The 22,116-nt window shown below is 35.6% G+C and overlaps 1 protein-coding gene across 27 annotated transcripts in view; it reads left to right on the top strand.

Moving 5' to 3' along the window:
* Window positions 1-22,116, top strand: part of BIRC6 (baculoviral IAP repeat containing 6) — a 222,506-nt gene that overhangs the window by 29,284 nt on the left and 171,106 nt on the right. For all 27 annotated transcript variants that reach the window (XR_011426501.1, XR_011426502.1, XR_011426503.1 and 24 more), the window contains exons 2-6: window positions 5,965-6,146; window positions 8,288-8,425; window positions 15,222-15,415; window positions 18,295-18,406; window positions 20,344-20,426. Coding sequence is in view for 24 of the 27 variants with exons in the window: in XM_023619262.2 (XP_023475030.2) it covers window positions 5,965-6,146; window positions 8,288-8,425; window positions 15,222-15,415; window positions 18,295-18,406; window positions 20,344-20,426 (709 nt within the window). In the remaining 3 variants the exon portion in view is untranslated. The remainder of the gene's footprint in view (window positions 1-5,964; window positions 6,147-8,287; window positions 8,426-15,221; window positions 15,416-18,294; window positions 18,407-20,343; window positions 20,427-22,116) is intronic.

Here is a 22,116-nt window from a genome sequence, read left to right as displayed (position 1 = left end):
AAATTCATTCTGACAACCTGTGTTTCAATTGGCCTGTTTAGGCCATTTATATTTAATATAATTGTTGATATTTTGATTTAGGTATTCTATTTTATTTATTTTGTTTCTTTTTTTCTCTGTTTTACTTTTTCTGGTTATTTGATTTTTTAAAATTTTGTTTTGTCTTATCTATTGTTTTTGACTATATTTGTGTATATTTTTTGTAGTTACTTGAGGGATTAGAATATACAGTCATCCCTCTGTGTCCAATAGATCCTGTATTTATGGATTCAGTTAATTGCAGATTGAAAAGCCTGAGGTGGTTGTGTCTTTTCTGAACATGTACGGACTTTTTTGCTTGTCTTTATTCCCTAAATGATACAGTATAATAACGGTTTACATAATATTTACATTGTATTAGGTATGCTAAGTAATCTAGAGATGATTTAAAGTATACAGGAGGATGTTTCTGGTTATATGCAAACACTACATCATTTTATGTAAGGGACTTGAGCATTTTTGGGTCTTGGTATCTGTAGGGGATCCTGGTATCAATCCCCTGCAGATACTGAGGGATGACTATACATACTTTTCACAATCTATTCAAAAATCAGTATTTTACCACTTTAAGTAGAATGCAGAAACTTTCCACCATGTTGTGCCTTCTCCTCTTTTAAGTTATAGTTGACTTATTCATTACGTTTACGTACATTGCAAACCTTGTCAGACAAAAGCAATACTTTTTGCTTGCAGTTGTCAAATATATTTTAAAGAACTGAGGCAAAGAATAATCATTTGTATTTACTCAGATGTTTACCATTTCTCTTGCTCCTCCCTCATTCCTGATACTCTTAAGTTTACTTATGAAATAATTTTCCTTCTGCTTGATGAACTTCCTTTTATAGTTCTTTTTGAGCAGCTTTACTGGCAAAATTTCCCTTTAGTATTCCTTCATCTGAGAATGTCTTTATTTTACCTTCACTCCTGACAGATATTTTTGTTGGATATGGAATTTCTTTTTACAGTACTTAAAAAATGGTTCACTTCCTACTGAACCCTATGGTTTTTAGTGTTAAATATGCTTTTATTGTAATTATTACTTTTCTTAAGTAATATATCCCTTTTCTCTGGTTGCTTTTAAGATTTTTCTTCGTTAATTTTCAGCAGCTTATTGTGTCTGGCTGTGAATTTTGAACCTGCTATTTTTGTGAAGTTTCCCCTGCTCATGCAAGTCATTAGTGTCAATCAGGGGTCTGCAAACTATGGCCTGCCACCTCTGTGGCGCTTAGGCTGTCTCCTGATTTTGTAAATAGTGTTACTGGAACACATCCACACCCATTTATTTACATATTGTCTATGGCTGCTTTTGCACAATAGTGGCAGAGTTGAGTAATTGTGAGAGAGACCATATGTCTCAGGAAACCTAAAATACTTACTATCTGACCCTTTTCACAAGAAGTTTGCTCATCTCTGGTGCAGATGGAGGAAATTTGAGCTTTTCCTGTATTAAATTTCCTGCTTGAAATTTTTTATTTTACTTTATCAATGTGGGCCTAAAAGTCATTTTACAGATTTTTTTTTTCACAAAATTCTAAAAAAGTGCAATATGTGGTTTAGGGTATGTGCAAGAGTTTTTTCCCCCTATTTAAAAACCAAAAATGACTTTTTAGCCAACTTTTCTTGAAAGCACAACAAAAATTAGTTATGCATACCTTATCTTTCTTTGAGGAATTTATTTTCAGACATTTTTCACTCATAAGGCAAAGTAAATTTCTGTTAAATAGCTGGTTTATGCCAAAATGGGATTTAAGTGTTTTAAAGGTAGACTTAGGAGATTTAATTTAAATGTAGGTTGCAAGTTGTTTATTAATGTTATTTGCAACATTAAAATTTATTGACAGTGTTGAATAATAATGCTAATAAAACCATGAACCAAAACGATATGAATAAAAGTATAATTTAAGATACAATGTTATACAAGACTTTGAAAGGATGTTTTCTTACTGAGAGTCACAATCAGGCTACTATATAGGTTTTTTTCATCTCTTTTATGGACCTTTATGTGCTTAAAATTGTTATTTTTATAAGTGAAAATAAATGTTGCATTTACCTCATTGTGAAACCTATGCTTGTTTTTTGCTATACAAATACTCAGTTCTGGGTCAGACTTAACTTCATACATGGATTTCATTTTTAACAGCAATTAGAGAATTTCTGTCCTTGGTCTTGTTGCTTGTTAAATAATAAAAGGCTTGCTCAAACATGTGAGAAGGTGAAAAGTTCCACAGACTATTCTTTGTTCATTTCAGGATATTTTTCCTTCACAGAAATCTAGGACTTGTCTGGGGGCAGATGAGTAAATCTAATCTTGACTGTACTATCAGACTACATTAACAAAGTTCTTTCTCTCAAAATAAAGTTCTCTGGCTGAGTAAAAGATTCAGAGAAGGGGTCTGTAGTGGGGTGAATAATCTTCCCCCAAAAGTCTTGTCCAGGTGGAACCTCAGAATGTGACCTTATTTGGAAATAGGATCTTTGCAGATGTGCTAATTAGTTAGGATGAAGTCGTGTAAGCTAGCAGAGCCTTCGAGGTAGTATAGCTGTTTCAGTCTCTGGTCTCCCCCTGTGCAGTAGAGCACTCACTGCTTGTGAATGGCCTTCCCAAATTCAGGTCACAAACCAGGAATGGATTCGTCTGAATGAACATGGTCCTAGTGCATGCTGCTCTATGGGCCTGCAAGACCTCTGAAGAAATTGCCAAGGAGACTGCTTGGTCACTGTGCATTACTTTGAGTGCTAGTATTGTGTTGTGAAAGAAGTTCAGAAAACAAAGTTGACTTTTTCTCAGTCATGATCTGTTGAGGAATCTCTAGTGACATTTTATGGGATTCTAGGGTTGCATGGAAACCCCGTTGAAAGCCATGGTGTAGATTCTTACATTTTATACCTCTTTGAGAAAGTTTAAACACAATTATGATTTTTATAGTTTGTTACCTGATTATATATCTTTAAAACAATAAAGCAGAATTTGTAGTTGGTTTTGTAAATCTTTATAGTTGTGTGTGTGGGCAGGGCACATATGGGAAATCTCTGTGCCTTCCCTAAATTTTTCTTTGAAACTAAAACTGCTTTCAGAAAAGAGTAGTCTCTTTTATTTTTATTTATTTATTTTTTTGAGAAAGATTAGCCCTGAGCTAACTACTGCCAATCCTCCTCTTTTTGCTGAGGAAGACTGGCCCTGAGCTAATATCCATGCCCATCTTCCTCTACTTTATATGTGGGACGCCTACCGCAGCATGGCTTGCCAAGTGGTGCCATGTCCGCACCCAGGATCCGAACCGGCAAACCCTGGGCCACCGAAGTGGAATGTGTGCACTTAACCGCTGCGACACCGGGCCGCCCCCCAAGAGTAGTCTGTTTAAGAAAAAAAATTGTGGTTAATGAGTTTTGAAACTATTTTTACAGGTTCTTACAGTTTTACTCGGAGTTCCTACAATTTATATTGTTTCTTGTGGTTTTACCTAGAGCTCAGAAGTGCTAGGTAAATATTCCTATTTTATTGTGTTACAGAGATTATTTTCCTATATGGTAACATATGTTTCAAACTTCCAGATCTGGGGCTGAATGGTAGAAATTCCATGAATTTTTTCTTTGTTTTATGCAGATAATGAATTAGTTCCTAATCAGTTTTGTAATGCCTCCAAGATGTTCGTTAGAACCCAAGAGAGCTATAATAATCTGGGATTAAGAAAGCCAGCCCTAAAATTCATTGTTTATAACATGTTGCATAGTTGTCCTAGAGATTGATGAGTAGGACCCTGATTTATTTCCACTTTTCTGCTTTTGCATCAATAGTCAATAGCAGTACTGACAACAGGGATGTTCTGTAGAGATGTGTTGAAAGTTTAGAATAAGGTATACGGGCAGCAGAATTTCTTGCCCACTGAGGAGTATCTTTTCTACTGCAGTAAAATTTCACAGTTTATTATTCTTGAAAGTCTTTCTGCAGAGACTGTGTATTTGTGGCAGAAACACTTAACATTAATCTCCTTATAAATCTCTTTATACAGTTATGTGACACTTAACGATGGGGGCACGTTCTGAGAAATGCATTGTTGGGCGATTTCATCATGTGAACATCATAGAGTGTACTGAAGGGGAACAAAATTTGCCACCCCAAAGTGTGTCTTCTGTAACATGATGATTATTTTAGGCTGGTTTATTATTATTATTATTTTTGCTGAGGAAGACTTGCCCCAAACTAACATCCATTGCCAATCTTTCTCTCTCCCCCTCTTTTTCCTTGAGGAAGATTCACTGTGAGCTAACATCTGTGCCAGTCTTCCTCCATTTTGTATGTGGGTCATTGCTGCAGCATGACTGACAAGTGCTGTAGGTTCACGTCTGGGATTTGAACCTGCAAACCTGGGCCACTGAAGCAGAGTATGCCGAACTTCTAACCGCTGTGCCATGGGGCTGGCCCCTAGGCTGTTTATTTTTAAGACAGGAGAGACTTAGAAAGTTTTTCTTGTTACCTCCCCCTTAAACTGCCTAAAAGAATTCAGATTAAAAACCTGGTGTCAGGAAGCAAGCTATCACCTTAGCATATTGTGAACTAGGTGGTAGACAGGGAGGAACCTAGAAAAGCCTGTTTGTTGGGCTTCCCTCTGTGTTCTTGTGTTTCTGTGTGCCCAAACACTTGGTTTCTAAAAAGTTTACTTCTTTTCACTTCCTTGTAAATTGCCTTCCTTTTGAAGTCCCTGACTCTCCCCAGCTCTCACATCTTCTTTTGTCTTTAGCTGAAGATGGTGTTTAAAGTGAGGGCTTTGGCCATTTTGGCACATTACTTGATTTTCCTGAGTATCATCCAGGTGTACGTGTTATTAAACTTTTGTGTGTCTTTTTCCTGTTAATCTGTCTCATATTACTTTAATTCTTGGACCAGCCAGAAGAACCTAGAAGGGTAGAGGAAAATTTCTTCCTCCTCTACAGTACTTACACAAATCTAGATGGAATAGCCTATAACACACCTAGGCTATGTGGTCCTGATGTTATGGGACCACCCTTGTACATGCAGTCTGTCGTTGACTGAAACATCATTATATGGTGCTTGACTGTAAATTTAAATGTAGAAACCAATGTTATCTTTTCCAAACTTTATTTTGGTATTATATTTAAAGTTTCTGTCTATATGTTACTGTCTCTTGTAAGACTTCTTGAAATTGTACTCTAACTTATTCTGAGACATTATGGGTAATATATTCACGGGCTTTCTATTAAAATACTCTTTTGATATTGACTCAGCAGAAACTTCAGGGAACATTGATCTTCAGTGATAATTGACTGTGTTTTCTCAGTAGTAGTTCAACTAGAGGCTTTACTAGTTCTCTTAGATTACAAACATTTTCTATAATTTTATCTCAGGTAGAAAAGCCCTGAAGAACTTTTGAGGTAATTATCCAGAAACTATCCATGCTGACTTTATGCTTATTGACTTTTGCAAAACATGACATAAAGAAAATATTGAATATTTTTAAGTTTTGTTTTGAACCCTTAAATTTTGAAATAGTATAGTACAAAGAACTTTCCTATACCCTTTACCCAGTTCCACTAATTTTAATTTTAAATATTTTACCACATTTGCTTATCATTCCACCACATATTCATACATATTACTTTTCCTCTCTTGAGAGTGGCTTGTGTATATCATGTCATTTTACCCCTTACTTTTTCTGTGTTTATTTCTGAGAACAATGATAATTCTGTTTTATAACAGCAGTGTAGTTCTCAAGTTCTGATAATTTTACATTGATGCTTTAACCTATAGTACATATTCAAGTTTAATCACTTGTTCTCATAATGTTGTTTAGGGCCATTTTTTCAGTCCAGGATTATATATTGTATTTAGTTGCTATGTAAACGTTTATTTTGAATGCACTATTGGTCTTAAAATAATTAAGTGTTGAATTTTTGTTCTTTTAACAGCTAAACCGGGTGGACAGGTGAAATGTCAGTATATTTCTGCCGTGGATAAAGTTATATTTGTGGATGATTACGCGGTAGGGTGTAGGAAGGACCTTAATGGAATCTTGTTGTTAGACACTGCTCTGCAAACTCCAGTTTCAAAGCAGGATGATGTGGTTCAGCTTGAATTACCTGTTACAGAGGTAAGTTGAAATAACTATCACTGTGCTGTTGTACTTAATGTAATGTCAGACATATTAGCTATTCAATGAAATTATGTTGTCTTTTGAGGACATTATATATGTACCTCTATGAAAACAAAGAATTGCCTTATTGGTCACAACTTTGTTTAAATGCTTGTCTTTCCTCTGCATTATTAAGTGATGCTTGTTGAAGTGGTATTTAAGTGTGAACTGTACAGGTTAAACCACTGTAAACAGAGACTCTAAAATACAGTGGTTTAAACAAGATAGTTTCTATCTAGTAAGAGTGCAGGGCCAAGTGTAGGGGCTTACCTCAACACTTAGCTTCCATTTTGTGAGTCCAACACAGTTGCTCTAAGTGTCATGATTTCCCATTCATGGGGAAAGGGAGGGCACAAGGCCAGGAGAGCACACTGGTGTGACCCTTGCAACTCTCCCTTCCTCCCTCCTTCCCTTTGTCCCCCTGCCCCTCTCCTTCATTCCTTCTTGTTCTCTTTCACAAACTCTCTCACATTTACCCTTTTCATATTCACCCCATTAGCCAGAATTTAGTCACATGGCCACATCAAAACGAGAAGTCTGGGAAAGAGGTGGTTCTTCTTTTAATCCCTCCCCTTTTTTAATATTAAAAAAATGTTAGTGGACAACCAGTAATTTTTGTTATATGTCATGTCTCTTATCCCAGTTTAAAAGTTTCAGCCATATGTATTTTTCTGTTACATATTCATTAAATAATTTGTGAGTCTATCTTAGCTTAAATTCTTTTGTGTGCATTGATGTTCATATTACATAATTTGAAAGTACGTTTTTCAGAGTTATTGGATTTTAAATCACCTTAAATAGAATATAACGAATTATAATACTGTGCTCCCTAATAAAGTGAGATATTATTTCTGTCTTCATACCAAGTTGTCGATTATTTTTTTACATGTATATATTTTGCAAATATATATATGTATTTCCCATTTTTAGGATATGAGAAGTGTCAAGGTGTGAAGTTTAAGTGCAGTGTAAATGTTTTTATTTTGTATTTGGAAGACTTTTAAAAAAAGATACCAACATATATCCACTTAGATTTCTCATTTAGTGTCATATCACAGTCATCATGTTGCTGGAAATTTGAGTTCTGAAAACAGAGTAGCCATCTTTTTGTCATCAGAATATCTGGATCTGGGGGCATGTATAAAATTTTTGGACAGAGAATTAGTAAGTTCTACTTGTATTGAACATTTCTTCAAGACTCTCTTAATTTGAGGAATTTATACCAGTTGATATCTTAATAAAGCTGATATTGTAATCAAGGATATATATTATATTCTGTAATAAAAGATGGTATCAACTGTTTGGGTTTTTTAAAGAACTATAGAATTACAATAAAGTATTTGAACACTTATACGAAATAGACCCTCAAGTCAGTATTTTTCCTACTACACTGACTGAAATGCTGGATCTTTAGCTGGCTTCTACCATGTCCCCCTCCTTGCTTGCTCTTAACATCTGTTACTGGTTTTCTCTCTTTTTATCTAAGTAATTATAACTCTGTTGTTCACATAATATTGTTTGTAGACCTTCCACCATCCCAGGCATCCTTTATTGCACCACATTAGTTTGTCACTGTCTTGCCTCAAGTATGGGCTCCTAGGTTTGGTTGGATCAATGTGGATGTATTTTTTTTCCATATATTAACCATATATTTCTCTTAAGGTAGTTCTTATTGAATATGTGGGTAACAATGCAAAGGGCTTTTTATATTACCTGCTGACTTAACTGAATGTCCCTTCTTACAGTTTTGCGTAGTTTGAATATTTAAAGCTCACTGAAGGATTTTATGTCTTTACCTTTTTACCTCTTTCCTTTTTTCTCATGGTTTCAGCTTTTCTAGTTTTTTCTATCTTGCTTTGGTTTGTAATAGCTCCCATGTATTGCAACTTTACTATGTAGTACCTCACTGAATATATTGCTTTATCTCATTTCATTTTGTAACAGCCCTTCAAATCATTATTTGATTAATTAAGTTTGTTTAAAAATAAAAGTAGGTAAACTTTAGTATAGTACCTGTCAGTCATTACAGATTAAATTATTTGAATTTACATTTTTTTTGTTGTGTTTAATTTTCTTTGATCGTCTTCTTTTTTATTTAGGCACAGCAGCTCTTATCAGCCTGTTTAGAAAAGGTAGATGTTTCTAGTACGGAGGGTTATGATTTGTTCATCACACAGCTCAAAGATGGTTTAAAAAATACATCTCATGAGACTGCAGCAAATCATAAAGTTGCTAAGGTAAGAAGTTAAAAAAAATTACCTTGTTTGGGGTTGTAATAGAAGGAATACCTCCATACTTTTGCCCATTTCTGTCCTCTTCTCACCCCTAGTCTCTCTCTAGATATTCCAATTCTGGATTTTTCTCTTTTTTAAAACACAGAATTTGCTTATAAGTCATTTCAAAGTTGAAACTGTTTTTATTGAAGTTTAACTTCAGTTTGTAGGAACTACGTTGCTTACTTTACTCCTAAGGCTTCTGTGCTTGGTGGCCCTGCATTGGTAAGGAGGCTGATGAAAGAGACTTTCTTGTCAGCTTATGAACTTTGATGAAGAATGGAATAAGTCTTTGAAAGTGGAGCCATTTTGGGCTTTCTTTGAAATTTTTTTTTTGTCATCATGATGAGGATATCTATAGGAGATGGTGCTTAGAATTAAATCCTTGAATATATTTCATTAATTTCTCCTACATTTTTATTTTAAGATCTTTTCTGAGTTGTAAATGTAACACATATAAAATTTCTGTACCAAAGGATATAAGGTAGAAGGTAAAAGCCACCTTCTGAAAAATAACTTTAGCATTTATAAATATCTTTTTTCTCAAGTACAGTTGTAATTATACAGAAATATTGTGATTACTGTCTCAGTTCATTGGGCTGCTATAACAGAATGCCACTGACTGGGTAGCTTATAAATAACAGAATTTTTTTGCTCACAGTTCTGGTAGTAGTGAAGTCCAAGATCAAGGCACCAGCATGGTCGCCTTCTAGTGAAGTCCTTCTTCCTGGTTCATAGCTGGTACCTTCTCACTGTGTCCTTACATGGTGGAAAGTGCAGGGGATCTCTCTGGAGCCTCTTTTATAAAGGCGCTAATCCCTTTCATGAGGGCTCTGCCCTCATGACTTAAGTACCTCCCAAAGGCCCTGCCTACTAAAACCATCACCTTTAGGGATTAGGATTTCAAAAGATGAATTTTAGGGGGACACAGACATTCAGACTATAGCGTAAACCTTGCTTTTTTTCACTTAAGAGTGTATCTGGAGTTATCTTTTCATATCAGTCCTCATAGATTGTCTGTGTTCTTCCTAATATTTATATTGAATTTTATTCTGCAGATTTACCATGTTTTATTAACCTTATTCCATTGATGAGACATTTTATTTAGTAAAACAGAAACCATACTGTGCATTCCAACAGAGAATTTATTGTAAGGAATTGATTTAACATGTGTTCGAGAACTGAAAAAGTGAAAAGGAAACCCTGGGGTAACACAATGTTAACTCTGGGAAGCAGCTCTCGACCAGATCTGGAGGAACAAGGGGTTAGGGTTATCAGAACCTGCAGACTTAGAGAGTAGGCCCCATGGGTCTGAGACTCAGACTTCTGAGGAGGCGCTGCTGCCCAGTCAGTGCCTCAGGAGCTTGGAGCTTATGGAGCTGAGACTCAGATCTGTGAAGAATGCTACCACTTGGCTGATGTTAGTACCTCTGAGGGAGCTCTATGAGACTGGTTCTGGGAATACTCAGAAAACAAAACAAAAAACTGCTGAAGGTTGGAAGAATCAGCTGCTGCCACCAGGTCCTTTGCTGAAGCAGCATTGACAGCTGTGACAGGAACAAGGAATAGCAAGGAACAAGTCTTTTTCTCCCCCATCATGCTTTCCAGTTTCTATCCTGTGTTCCTTTTGTCAAAACCTAACAGCCAGGAAACTGGTTGGCAAAGAAGAAGTATAGTTTGCAGAGTCACAATCCTGACGTGACAGAAAAGAGAAATAAAGCATGGGTTTGGATCCCAGAGACAATAGTTTAGTAACTGGCAGAGTCCACTCCTTTGGCTCCTCAGCATCTCTATAAACACTATTTATACATATTTGAACTTTCATACAACAAAAATACTATACTTTTACTTAACAAGAGGCACTTAACAAGAGAAGGTTTTCTCTCCCCATCCTCCAGAAAGGAGAGACACAAAGTTCCAATAGATACTTTACCTGTCTGTGGGTGATATTAACTACTCCTAAAATTTAATTACAGTCTCAACTGTTTAGGTAATAGAACTGTGCTACATAAAGACTCAATTAACTATAACCAAAAATCCTTACATAAAATAATCACTCTATATATCTGTTTGTATCTTTGTGTCTGTATATATCTAAATCTCTATTCATCCATTCATCCATCTATTATTTATGTAATAAAAAGGGAAGAAGATGTGCCTAGCTGCTGTATCCTTCAGTTTTGTAATGGTCAAGAGGATATACTTGATATTTATAACTTCCTCCTTCTACCTATTTCATATTCCCTTTGTCCTCAGCCAGCACCTCAGTTGGTCAGGTACGTGGTGGAGTGACCCAAGTCTTCACTCTTGGAGCATCCACATCCTCAGTGGTACTGTGTTTAAATTGTTATAATTGTCCTTTCATTTTTACTCTGAGACATGGAAGGACTTAGAGGCACCCTAGAGAATCTCTTGGATTCTAATTAAATTCTCCTTGCCTCTATTATTTAGCATCAATCCAGTTTTCTCTTGTTTGTCAGTTTTAATTATATCAACCAGTAGAATAACACCTTCTTTGACTGATGATTCAGTGACACTTGGTGCCTAAAATTTCTGGGTAGCAGTCTTACCACCTAGTTCAGTGGAACCATGGTTGTACCCCTGGTTAATCGTTCCTTCCTTAGGATGTAAGGACTCTAGAGCTTAAAGCTTAAAGAGAAATCTGTGGATGGATTAAGTATAATAGCAACCCTGTTGGGAGAAACTGTATTATGTATTTTTTATTGATTCAGAGCATATACATGATCCTGTAAGATGCGACCTTTGAGGCATCTCTCCCAATTAGTACTGAAAATGAGTCTTCAGTAGGGCATTACACATTTTTGTCAGGTTTCTTCTGGATGAAAGCAATGTAAGACCGACCAGTCAATTTCATAGGCAAGAGCCCATTGCTGCCTTTTTGTTTTGTTTTTTTGGCGTTGAAGTGCTTTCTTGGTCAGAAGCAAAGTTGTGTGGAATACCATGATGGTGCATAAACCATTCTATTAGTCCACAGGCAGTGGTGTAATATTACAGCAGAAGTATTGTGGGCAGAACAGGTAAATGATTATCCAGGATATGTATCTATTACAGTGAAGGGAAATTGCTGCCCAATCCATGATTGAAAGAATCCAATATAATTAACTTGCAATCAGATACCTGACTGTTTTCCCTGGAAAGCAGTGTCGTATTGGTGGCTCAGCTTTGCTACATGCTATTGGTCAGTTAGGCAGTTAGCACCAGCTATAGCCTGGTTAGTCTTGGTGAAGAGAAGTTCATGTTGTGCTTGTACATGTCCTCCATCTCTGTTGCAATGGCATTTTGCATACATGTCCATTGAGCAAGCGCTGGAGTGGCTATGGAGAGAGAGTGAGTGACATTGATAGAATATGTATAATTTGTCCATTTCCTCTGGAATTGGTGCTTATCTATTGCTACTCTTCCTCCGTTTTATCTGGGATGCCGCCACAGTGTGGCTTGACCTGCGGTGCTAGGTCTGCACCCAGGATCCGAACCGGTGAACCCCAGGCTGCCGAAGAAGAGTGTGCAAACTTAACCACTGTGCCACTGGGCCGGCCTGGAATGGATGCTTTTTGATGAGCATTCACATATTTCACAAATATTTTCCCACTCCATTTATTTTTTTATTTTAATTTTTTTTATTGAAGTGTAGTTGACACAGTTATCACATTAGTTTAAAGTGTACATCATAGTGATTCAATATTTATATACATTATGAAGAGATCACAATAAGTCTAGTTCCCATCTGTCACTATATTCTATGTTTATTCTGAGATGCCTTTCCCTAGACCTTTACCCTTGACTTCCTTGTTAACAATTTTGCAATCCTGATCTTTCCAAATGCCTGACCATCTAGCCAAAACATTAGCTACTGTCCATTAATCAGTGAGGATCTTTACTTTTGCGATTGGCCAACTCTCAATCCAGACAAAGAGAACAGCCAAATGTACTGGTTAACTTCTGCCCACTGAGAAAATTTACCATTACCGTTGTCGTGTTTGGGGCTGTGATGCTGCAGCCACCTACTTTGGAGTGGTACCAGCATACAACGTGCAGAACCATCTGTAAGTCAGAGCCAAGGGTTTTCTTCCTCAATTATCTTATCATAAGGAGTTCCCTGTGAAGCCATCAATGTGGGGTGAGAAGGAAGCATTATAACAAGAGTAGGTATTGTGGACATCTGAGCCACTTGCTTATTCAACATGTCCAGAACTTGCCTTTTGGACTTTTTCAAGTCTGATCTCTTGTAAACCACTTAATGAAGGATACTTGTCTCTCGTGCCCATTATTATGGTTTGGTGGATCAGATAACACCTTTTGTGATGGATGGCTCTGATTGCATAGACATTTAATAGGTGTTAATTTCTATCAGGAACTACTAAGAAGCCAGGAGCTGTTTCTCAAAAAGAGAACCGGTTATTTACAGGAGAGACCCTGGCTTTGCCCTAGCATTCTCCTATATAATTGTCCTAATTCAGCTTGCCAGAAACTCTTTAAAACGTATTTACTTGCTGCAGACCGTTCTGGTGTCATTGAATATGCTCATAAGGTACAGGTGGTAGAGCATCTTGTGGTTCAACACAGCAGGTTCTGGACCTGCTGCAGAGCTGCTCGTTCTTCACCTCATGTATTATTTGATTATTGAGTTACAGCAGCACACTCAAATGTGCTGGATATTGGGTCTAAAATCCAGTTAGGCCCACCAAACATTCTGCCTGTTCTTCAGCGTTTGCTATTACAAGTTGTAGCAACTTGTCTTTCACCTTGGAGGAAATATCCTGATATATCTAGACCGCTGGACCTCCAGAAACTTCACAGAGGTTGCAGGACCCTGAGTTTTTCTGGGGACTGTTGATCCTCTCTGGCTTGCATGTGTCTTACTAAGGCATTTAAGTTCCTTGCTACTTCCTCCTCATCTGGACCAATCAGCTTGTTATCAATGTTGTAGACCAGTGTGGTGATCTACAGGATGTTAGGTTGATCAGTGTTTTTATAGACTAGGTTATGGTAAAGGTGAGATCCAGTCCCAGGGTTAGACTGTGAAATTTACTGTTACTGCCAGATAAAAGCAGTCTACTTTTGGATGGTCCTTAAAAATTAGTATAGAGAAAAAAGTATTTGAGAGAAGTAAAACTCCCTACCAGGTATTGAGGGATTTGTTGATTTGCTTCAGTAACGATACCCTCGAACAGCAGCTGCAATTAAAGTCTCCACCTGGTAGTTTACAGTCCACTCATTCTTCAAGAGCCATTTAACATTTTGCATAGGCCCAACAGGTCAGTTAAATGGATGTGAGAGAGTTTGATTACCCCTGTATCTTTCAGGTCTTGTATAGTGGCATTAATCTCAGAAGTTTCTTCAAGGATGTGGTATTGCTTTGGTTTAGTAGAAAATGTAAGCTTTAGGGGCTTCCACTTGGCCTTTTTTGTATTAATAGTCCTCAGAGAGAATCAGAGAAACTTTCTAGTTGCCTAGTCTCTATCTCTTCCAGTTACGCATTTTGGAACTGGAGAAATAACTACGAGATAGATCAGGGAACTACAGAGCTCACTGAGACACCAAAACTCTATTAATCACTTGGCCCTCAAAATCCCCACTCACTAGTGGACCATAGTGATGTTTTAGGTCAGTTCAATGTTACTGCCTTGTAATGTCTGAAAGATCACAGTAGTTTTTGTTCCCCAGTGCACAGTGACTGTAGTGAATGCCCGCAGGTGCCTTTGGGGAAGTCTTGGAGTATGATTTACAGTGTGTAGATGGGGCATTGTTGTAGGATTCTTTCTCAAGGGGATTTGGCCTCCCTTTCAACCAAGAGGCTCTGGATCTATGAACAGGTTAGGTCTAGAAACAAAGTGAGAGAATGAACTCTCTCTCTCTCTCTCTTTTTTTTTTTTTTTTAGCACTCCAAGTCATTTTTTTGCTGCAAGTTTTTCCAGTTGAATAGATAAGTAGTAATTTAGTAGGCTGCCTAGAGTGTGCTAGACAGAGTAGAAACCATTTATAGGTGAGCAGGGACAGGATATAAAAATGAAATTATAGACATTTCTCTGGGAGAATAATACTTGATATTTTCACAGTCTAACTTCTTAAGTAATTATTTTAATATTAAATAATTGTGGCTAACATTTATTGAATGTTTACTCCTATTGTCCCAATTCTCACTTGAATTCTCATCAGAACATTATGTCAATAGGTATTTGTTTTCTCTCTTTCACAGGAGCAGGAAACTAAAGTTAATTTGACTAGGGTCACATAGTTGATGCTGAAGCTGGGCTTGGCATCAAAGTCTGTTTGATTATAAGATGTATACTGTTAGTTACTTTTGCTGTATTATGGTGACAACAACAAATACCTAAGAATCTGCTAAGCCGAACTAAAATCTCATATACCCAGTAGTGATAAATTGTACAATGATATTGTTATGGAGATATTTGAGTGCCTAGTTTGTGCTTAATATTGTTTATGTGCTGGAGGAATATGAAGAATGACAAATGTTATCCTGTCATTTTCAGTTATTCTTAATTGTGGATGGGATATGTAAGAAAATGTGCTACCATCTGGTTCAAAACTGTCTTTTTCAGTGTAATTAGTTCAAGTTTCATTTTTTACATAATTGCAAGTTGCTGCTTTAAATGATGAGTTAATGGTGTGAACTGACTTGAGACTGATAAATAGTTCTTTAGTTTATAATGTGTGAGTTATAGGTTTGTTAAAACTGTTGAGTATGTTTTCCTTTGCTTACACTCTGATTTTCTTTCAGTGGGCCACAGTTACATTTCATCTTCCTCATCATGTGTTGAAGTCCATTGCCAGTGCCATTGTGAATGAACTTAAGAAAATAAATCAAAATGTTGCTGCCTTACCTGTGGCATCCTCAGTGATGGACAGATTGTCTTACCTCTTACCTAGTGCACGTCCAGAACTTGGAGTGGGGCCAGGCCGTTCTGTGGACAGGTATAACTTTGCTTATAAGGAGATGTGACAGTGAGTTTGAATCAATTAGTTTTTTGGATTAACCAAGAATAACTATAAAATTTGGTTATGATTAAAAAAATATTTCAGAATATTTTTGGAAACCATTCAGATTCTCATTTCTGTCCAGATACTGAAGTGGAGTAAACTATTACTTGAATTACTGTTAAACAGTTTCTTTTGGTGCCTGGAAGGTATTTAAAGGGATCATAAACCTATATTTTAAAAATTCCAGCTTCGTATTTGTTTAGTAAATATTTGAGTCAACTTTAAAAGTATTATAATTATTCAATATGTAAGAATTATTTTGCCTTGTTGAAATATTGTGACCTTTGAGATAAATTTTGACAAATTAAAAAACCATGCCAGGGGCTGGCCCCGTGGCCGAGTGGTTAAGTTCGAGCGCTCCGCTGCAGGCGGCCCAGTGTTTCGTTGGTTTGAATACTGGGTGCGGACATGGCACTGCTCATCAAACCACGCTGAGGCAGCGTCCCACATGCCACAACTAGAAGGACCCACAACGAAGAATATACAACTATGTACTGGGGGGCTTTGGGAAGAAAAAGGAAAAAATAAAATCTTTAAAAAAAAAAAAACCATGCCAGAATCTGAATATAAGAGCCATATATTATTTCCCAGTTAAAATGAAAAAAAAAAAAATCACCTAGGGCAGTTTTCAATTACAATTTTTTATGCTGCCTGCTCTAGATTTAAACAGTATTCAAAAATCATACCTCAATTATCATTTTCTTCAATAGAGACTTTTTGAGTCTTGCTTTGTTTAAAACTGATTAAGGAGCTGGCCCGGTGGTTGAGTGGTTAAGTTCTCACACTCTGCTTCGGTGGCCCAGGGTTTCGCTGGTTTGGATCCTGGGTGCACACATGGCACTGCTCATCAGGCCATGCTGAGGTGGCATCCCACGTGCCACAACTGGAAGGACCCACAGCTAAAAAAATACACAACTATGTACCGGGGGGCTTTGGAGAGAAAAAGGAAAAATAAAATCTTAAAAAAAAAACTAATTAAAAGGCAAATAATGCATTCATTTAAAAACTTAAATGATTTATTTGAAATATCATTTATCAGATTCTTATTAAAAGTACTGTAGTTTAGAAATGCTATACTGAAATTTTAAATTTAGCAGTTTTGATAAGTTCATGTTTGCCTTCCCAATGTAGCATTTTGCATTTTGATTCAATGTGAATTGTAACTTCTTGTGCTTTTTTCTGAAGTACATTTATAAAGAGTACATGCTGATGTTAGCAAAGACACTACTGAATGAATTAACTTTTAATTTCTATTATCTTAAGTGTGGCTCTTATATTAGTTTGCAGTATTGATTAGTTTATCTCTTGGTAAACTGATACTTTGCTTATTAGTTGCATTTTTTTGTTGAATGATTTTATTATTTTATACATAACTTTTGTTGGTTGTGTTAACATTTGGGAAGAATTTTTATATTCCATAGGAATAGTGCTATCTCTATCTTTTGGGCAAAATGTAGACTGTCATTTTTAATCTGAATGACTATCAGGTAAGATGTGCTATAGCTGACATTTAAATATTCTTTGAAATATGTCTGGAGAGGAGGGAAAAAAGAAAAATATGTACTTAGAATAAATGTTTATCTGAGAGCTATGCCTGTCTTGAAATTATAAAACAGCCCTTTAGAACTATTTTCTTTACAAGCAGTAGCTAGGTTTCTAAAGAAATCACTGTAAGCTGTGGTAAATGTTTCATTTTACAAAATACGTTTATCGAATAGGATATTCAGTGTTTCTGTTACTGTTAAAATGCCTTAAAATATTTATTTTGATCTAGTCTGTGGGGTTTGTTCCATTAAAAATTATTCTAGGGACCTTACGAGGACCTCGATGAACGTAGGTCTTGTGGAGATTTGAGTTGGGATCTACTGGATGCAGTTGCTGTTTTGTTTGGTAATATAACTAAGTGGACAGGTTTTCTGTTGTAAGAATGGCACAGATCCTGAAGACATCTGTAGTTTGTAAATGATAAGGCTGTCTAACCCAACAGCTTTGTTATTTTTCAAATCAGAACACAACTATGAGGTAAACCTAAGTTCACTAGCAATGTTATAGGAAATCACATACTAATTTAAGGGACGAATTTAAGATAAGTATTTTTCTGGTCTCTTTGTGATGACTTTTACCACTTTCTCTTTTCTTTCTTCCTGTTATCAGTTGGACTTTTGTGTTAGGAAGAGTAAGCTTTGCTTATCAGTCCTTTCTTACTTGAAGCTCTTTGGACTTTTTCTAATTTTGGTATAATCCTTTAAAAAAACACTCTAGTACTCTCACAGGTGCACTCTCAGTGAGCTAATATATTTTAATATGAAAGCGTATGTGAAGATTTCCCTTTTTTGATAATTCCTTGGAGAAGCGAACTTTCTTGGAAAAGGATTTCTCTGGAGAAAGAAGAGAAGATTGCTTTCTACTTAAAAAATATTAAAATATGCTTGAGATAAAACCACTGTTCCTTTGGTTGTGGTTTTATCCGATTATGCAAAACTTGGCACATGATGAAAGCATATGGGTCTCTGCCTCTACATTTCCAGATTTTCTGTTCTCTGCTTGCTAATTATGAAACATTGGTTAATTTAATCTATCCTTGGAATTATTTATCGGTTGTAACCATTAATCAGATTTCTTTTTCCCTGCTCTGTTTAAGAGAAATTCCTAAAAGTGATCATTTTTAATTTAAAATACAAATTTGAACCTGGTCATTAGACCATTCCCAGTTTTTGTTAATAATCCGGTAAAATTTTTTCTTCACTGTTGGATAGGAGTGTCATTATAATTTGGTGCCTAACTTTGATTACATAAAATATGTTTACTTTTAGATCATTGATGTATAGTGAAGCTAATAGACGGGAGACATTTACCTCATGGCCTCACGTAGGCTATAGATGGGCACAGCCGGATCCCATGGCTCAAGCTGGCTTTTATCATCAGGTAAAAAAGACTATCAAAAAATTTTTTTCAATATGCGTTTGTAGCCTTCGTTAAAAGTATCAATATTTTAATAATTTTTTCAAAAACATTTTATGCAAACTGGCTATGTACTTGTCTGTATGCATGTATGTGAGGTTTGTTTTGTTCTTATGCCTTCGATCATAATTCTGACCAGCTATTTTCATAATACTGACTGGCTGTTTCCTATATCATGTATTGTGTATGAAAAAGGGAAAGATATTTGTTAAAAGTAACTAACAACTGAATTAATGCTTTGTAAGTATTTTCTTTCAGATTATATATTTTATATATATATATATACACAGTCACCAAATAGGCAGTATTGTCCAGATTTGCTTTTTGAAAAAGTGTTCTTTTTGGATGTGTTTATTTTCTGTTGTTGACTTCCGCATTCATAACAGAGTAGTAAATACTTAGGGTAATGCAATAAAAATAACATATTGCAGTTGCTCCTGAAATTTAAATTTTGTTGGGATATAAATTACCCATATGCTAGATAACTATAGAAGAAGCATTACAGGTAGTAAAGTGCAACCTGAATACATAGTATTGAAGAATTGATTAAGAAATGTGTAGAAGGAGGAATAATTAGTCAAGGAAAATAGTTTCATGTAGGGAAAGAAGAGGGTATACAGTGTAAGGATTAACTTGACAGAAAGTCATGAAAATGGTACATAACCGAGACCTTCACTGAGCTAAAGGAGAGGGACATTAAGGAAAATGAGTTTAGATAGGCATAATATACTAATTAAAGGAAGCTTCAACTGAGTAGTATAGAGTGGCTTACCAGTGTTTTGTCACTGCTAAAGAATCTAAGAAATCTAGTACTTAAATTTCAGTTTATATCATGCATGCTTATTTAATTTTAGAATTCAATTAAACTTTGAAATACATTGAAGTTACTGTCATAAAGAATCTGAAGAGTGATTATTCTTTAGTTATCTTGAAGTATTCTGAATATCTTACCTAAAATTAAATCAGAAAACCATATATATTTGAATATTTTATCCGAAGTTTGTCAGAGTTCCAGTTAAAGATAGATTAGTTTGGAGACTGACTAATATTAGAATCACTGAAATTATTTTCCTAAATTAAGGATTGAATATGGGTCATTTTTCCTGACAATTTATAGTCCTTCTTCTCATTTGATATCATTTCCTAAAACAGTCTCTGTTAAGTGATGCCATGATATTTTTCTGTTGAGTTTTGTTCATTATATACTATCGTTGCAAAGAGATCAAGTCATAGGTTTTCTAGACTCTTCTGCCTATGTTGGCTGATGAGTTTTAATATTCTAAAATATATAATAAATTTACATCTGTTGACATAGTAAGTGCTAAGTAAAGTAAGTGCTCAAAAATATTAATGTTAGTTTTCAGAGGTATATTTTAGTTTAGGTTTTGATATATATGTGTATATATATGTGTGTATATATATATATATATACATGTATATATATGGCATTTTGTCCCATGTGTCTTAAAGAATACTATGTTACAGGAATTAAGTTCACTAGTTTGCTTTTTCTTTTTACTTGCCCTTTCTTGTGTAGTTGTATGGGATTCAGTTTTTAATAATAAAGCTGCTAGACTATTTCCTTTCATATACTTAACTATATTTCGAATACTTTAGTAAGATGATTAGAAGATGCTAGATCAGAGATTGGTATGTGTGTGCCTCCACGTTTGATTTTAGGGGTCGTTTTCTGATGAAGTGAAATTTTTCAAATAAAGCAGCAAATTTATAAACATTTGACAATTCGGTATATCGTTGAAACAAAACAGTGTAGGCTAATTTTCTTTTCCTCAGTATGGAATTTTACCTAAAATTATGAACTTTTTTTAGAAGAATTTTTATTTGTTAAGAAGCTACTTTAATATTTCTTAACCTTTTCTGTCTTCTTTGTAAATATGCAGCCTGCCTCATCTGGAGATGATAGAGCCATGTGTTTTACTTGTAGTGTATGTCTCGTTTGTTGGGAACCTACTGATGAACCTTGGTGAGTCTTGATTTTTCTGGACATAATAGGCTAAGTTAGTCCTATAAATGTGCTTCTAAATTTTACTTTTCTGATCTAGATAAAATAATATTCTTGCCTTTTTACCATCTGTATTTTTGCCTTTGTCGAAGAGAATGGGGTGGTGTTGTCTATGCTCTGTCACATCACTTGGCGTACATTATCTCTTTGGCATCCCCAAATCTGTACTTGGAGAAGTGCCAAAGAATGGAACTAGGCTCCAACTGAAAACTGTAAGGCTATGATAAAAGAAATTAAAATAGCATGATTAATTGTAGCTGTTTAATCTTGGTCTGTTTAGAGCAGACTGTCAAAAGGGAATGCACAAGAGGGTCTTATGATTTTGAAATAATTTTAGGGAATCTGTGATGATTTTCAGTCTAGTGAATGGAACTTTAGAACTTAAACATTAGAGATCATGTATTGAAACTTCCTTTGTACAAATAACTACTCTGAGTCCTTATTAATAGAAATAGTAATGATAATAGCAAATATTTATATAATTCTATTTGCTAGGTACCATCCTAAGCACTTTATATATTTTTAACTCATTTAATTCTCACATTAATTCTATGAAGTAGGTATTATTATCATCTCTGTTTTATAGGAGGGAACTGAGAATATTCTCCAATTTAATCCTTACAGTCACTCTATGAGATGGGCATTGTTATCTCATTTCACAATAAAGAAAATAAAATTTGCTAAAGGGCATATGGCTAGGATGTGATGGAGCCAGGATTTGGTTTTAAGATGTATCACTTATTTTGTACTAAAATTAGTTTTAGGTCTCTGAATGTTAATCAGCTCATGTGAATGGGGTGAACTTGCTAAAGTCTATTGCAGTGTACATATGGATTCCAGGTCGCAGTGGGAAATACTGAAAATATGAAAAATTGAAGTTGTGTATGTTTGCAGACTGAGAGTTCATTATGAGCAATTTCTAATTTATGTTAAAGTTCTGTTTGGTACTCAGTCTCTCCCTCTAGAAACCATCTTTATATGTATAGAAACCATTTTAATATGTATTTTTTAGTTTCTCAGGCTGATCCTCAAAAAGTTAGTTAACCCATCCCTGAAAAACTACTCCATGACATTATAGAGTGCACCTTTACTCACAGATATTTTTCTATGGGAAAATTGATTCAGATTTTCAATTTGGGCTGTTTATAACCTGTTTTTTTCTTGACGTGATCAAGGAATCAAGGATTCTACTTCTTTGCCCCAGGATTCCTCAAACTCTCAAGCAGTTGGTAGAATCTCTGAGGGCCTGGGGCCAGTGCTCCAAATGAATAGAGGGAACAAGATTGATGAAGACTGGGGAACTGAGGCTGGGTGCCTTCTGAATCTGTAAGGGGGAGAAGAATAAAAACTTGTAAGGGAAAAATGGCGCTCTCATATTTGATGGTGAGAGTGATAGAGCTAATTTGGAGGGAGATGGAAGTTTGTGAAAAATAAAATGGGTCCACTGTATTATCTAGCAATTCCACTTCTGCTTATTTCACCTAGGGAATAAATTGCTGTTGTATGCAAGGAGGCATAAAATGGATGGTCACTGTAGTGAAAAACTGGAAACGTGTTAAATACCTGTCATGAGGGGAGTAGCCAAATAAAATATAGAATATTCATATAATCAACTATAATCCAGCAGTTAAAAGGAATGAACAGTTAGCTC

The sequence above is a fragment of the Equus caballus genome, chromosome 15 (assembly GCF_041296265.1).
Source record: "Equus caballus isolate H_3958 breed thoroughbred chromosome 15, TB-T2T, whole genome shotgun sequence".
NCBI lineage: Eukaryota > Metazoa > Chordata > Mammalia > Perissodactyla > Equidae > Equus > Equus caballus.
The sequence above is the reverse complement of the archived record's forward strand: the minus strand, read 5'-3'. Positions and strand labels throughout refer to the sequence as shown.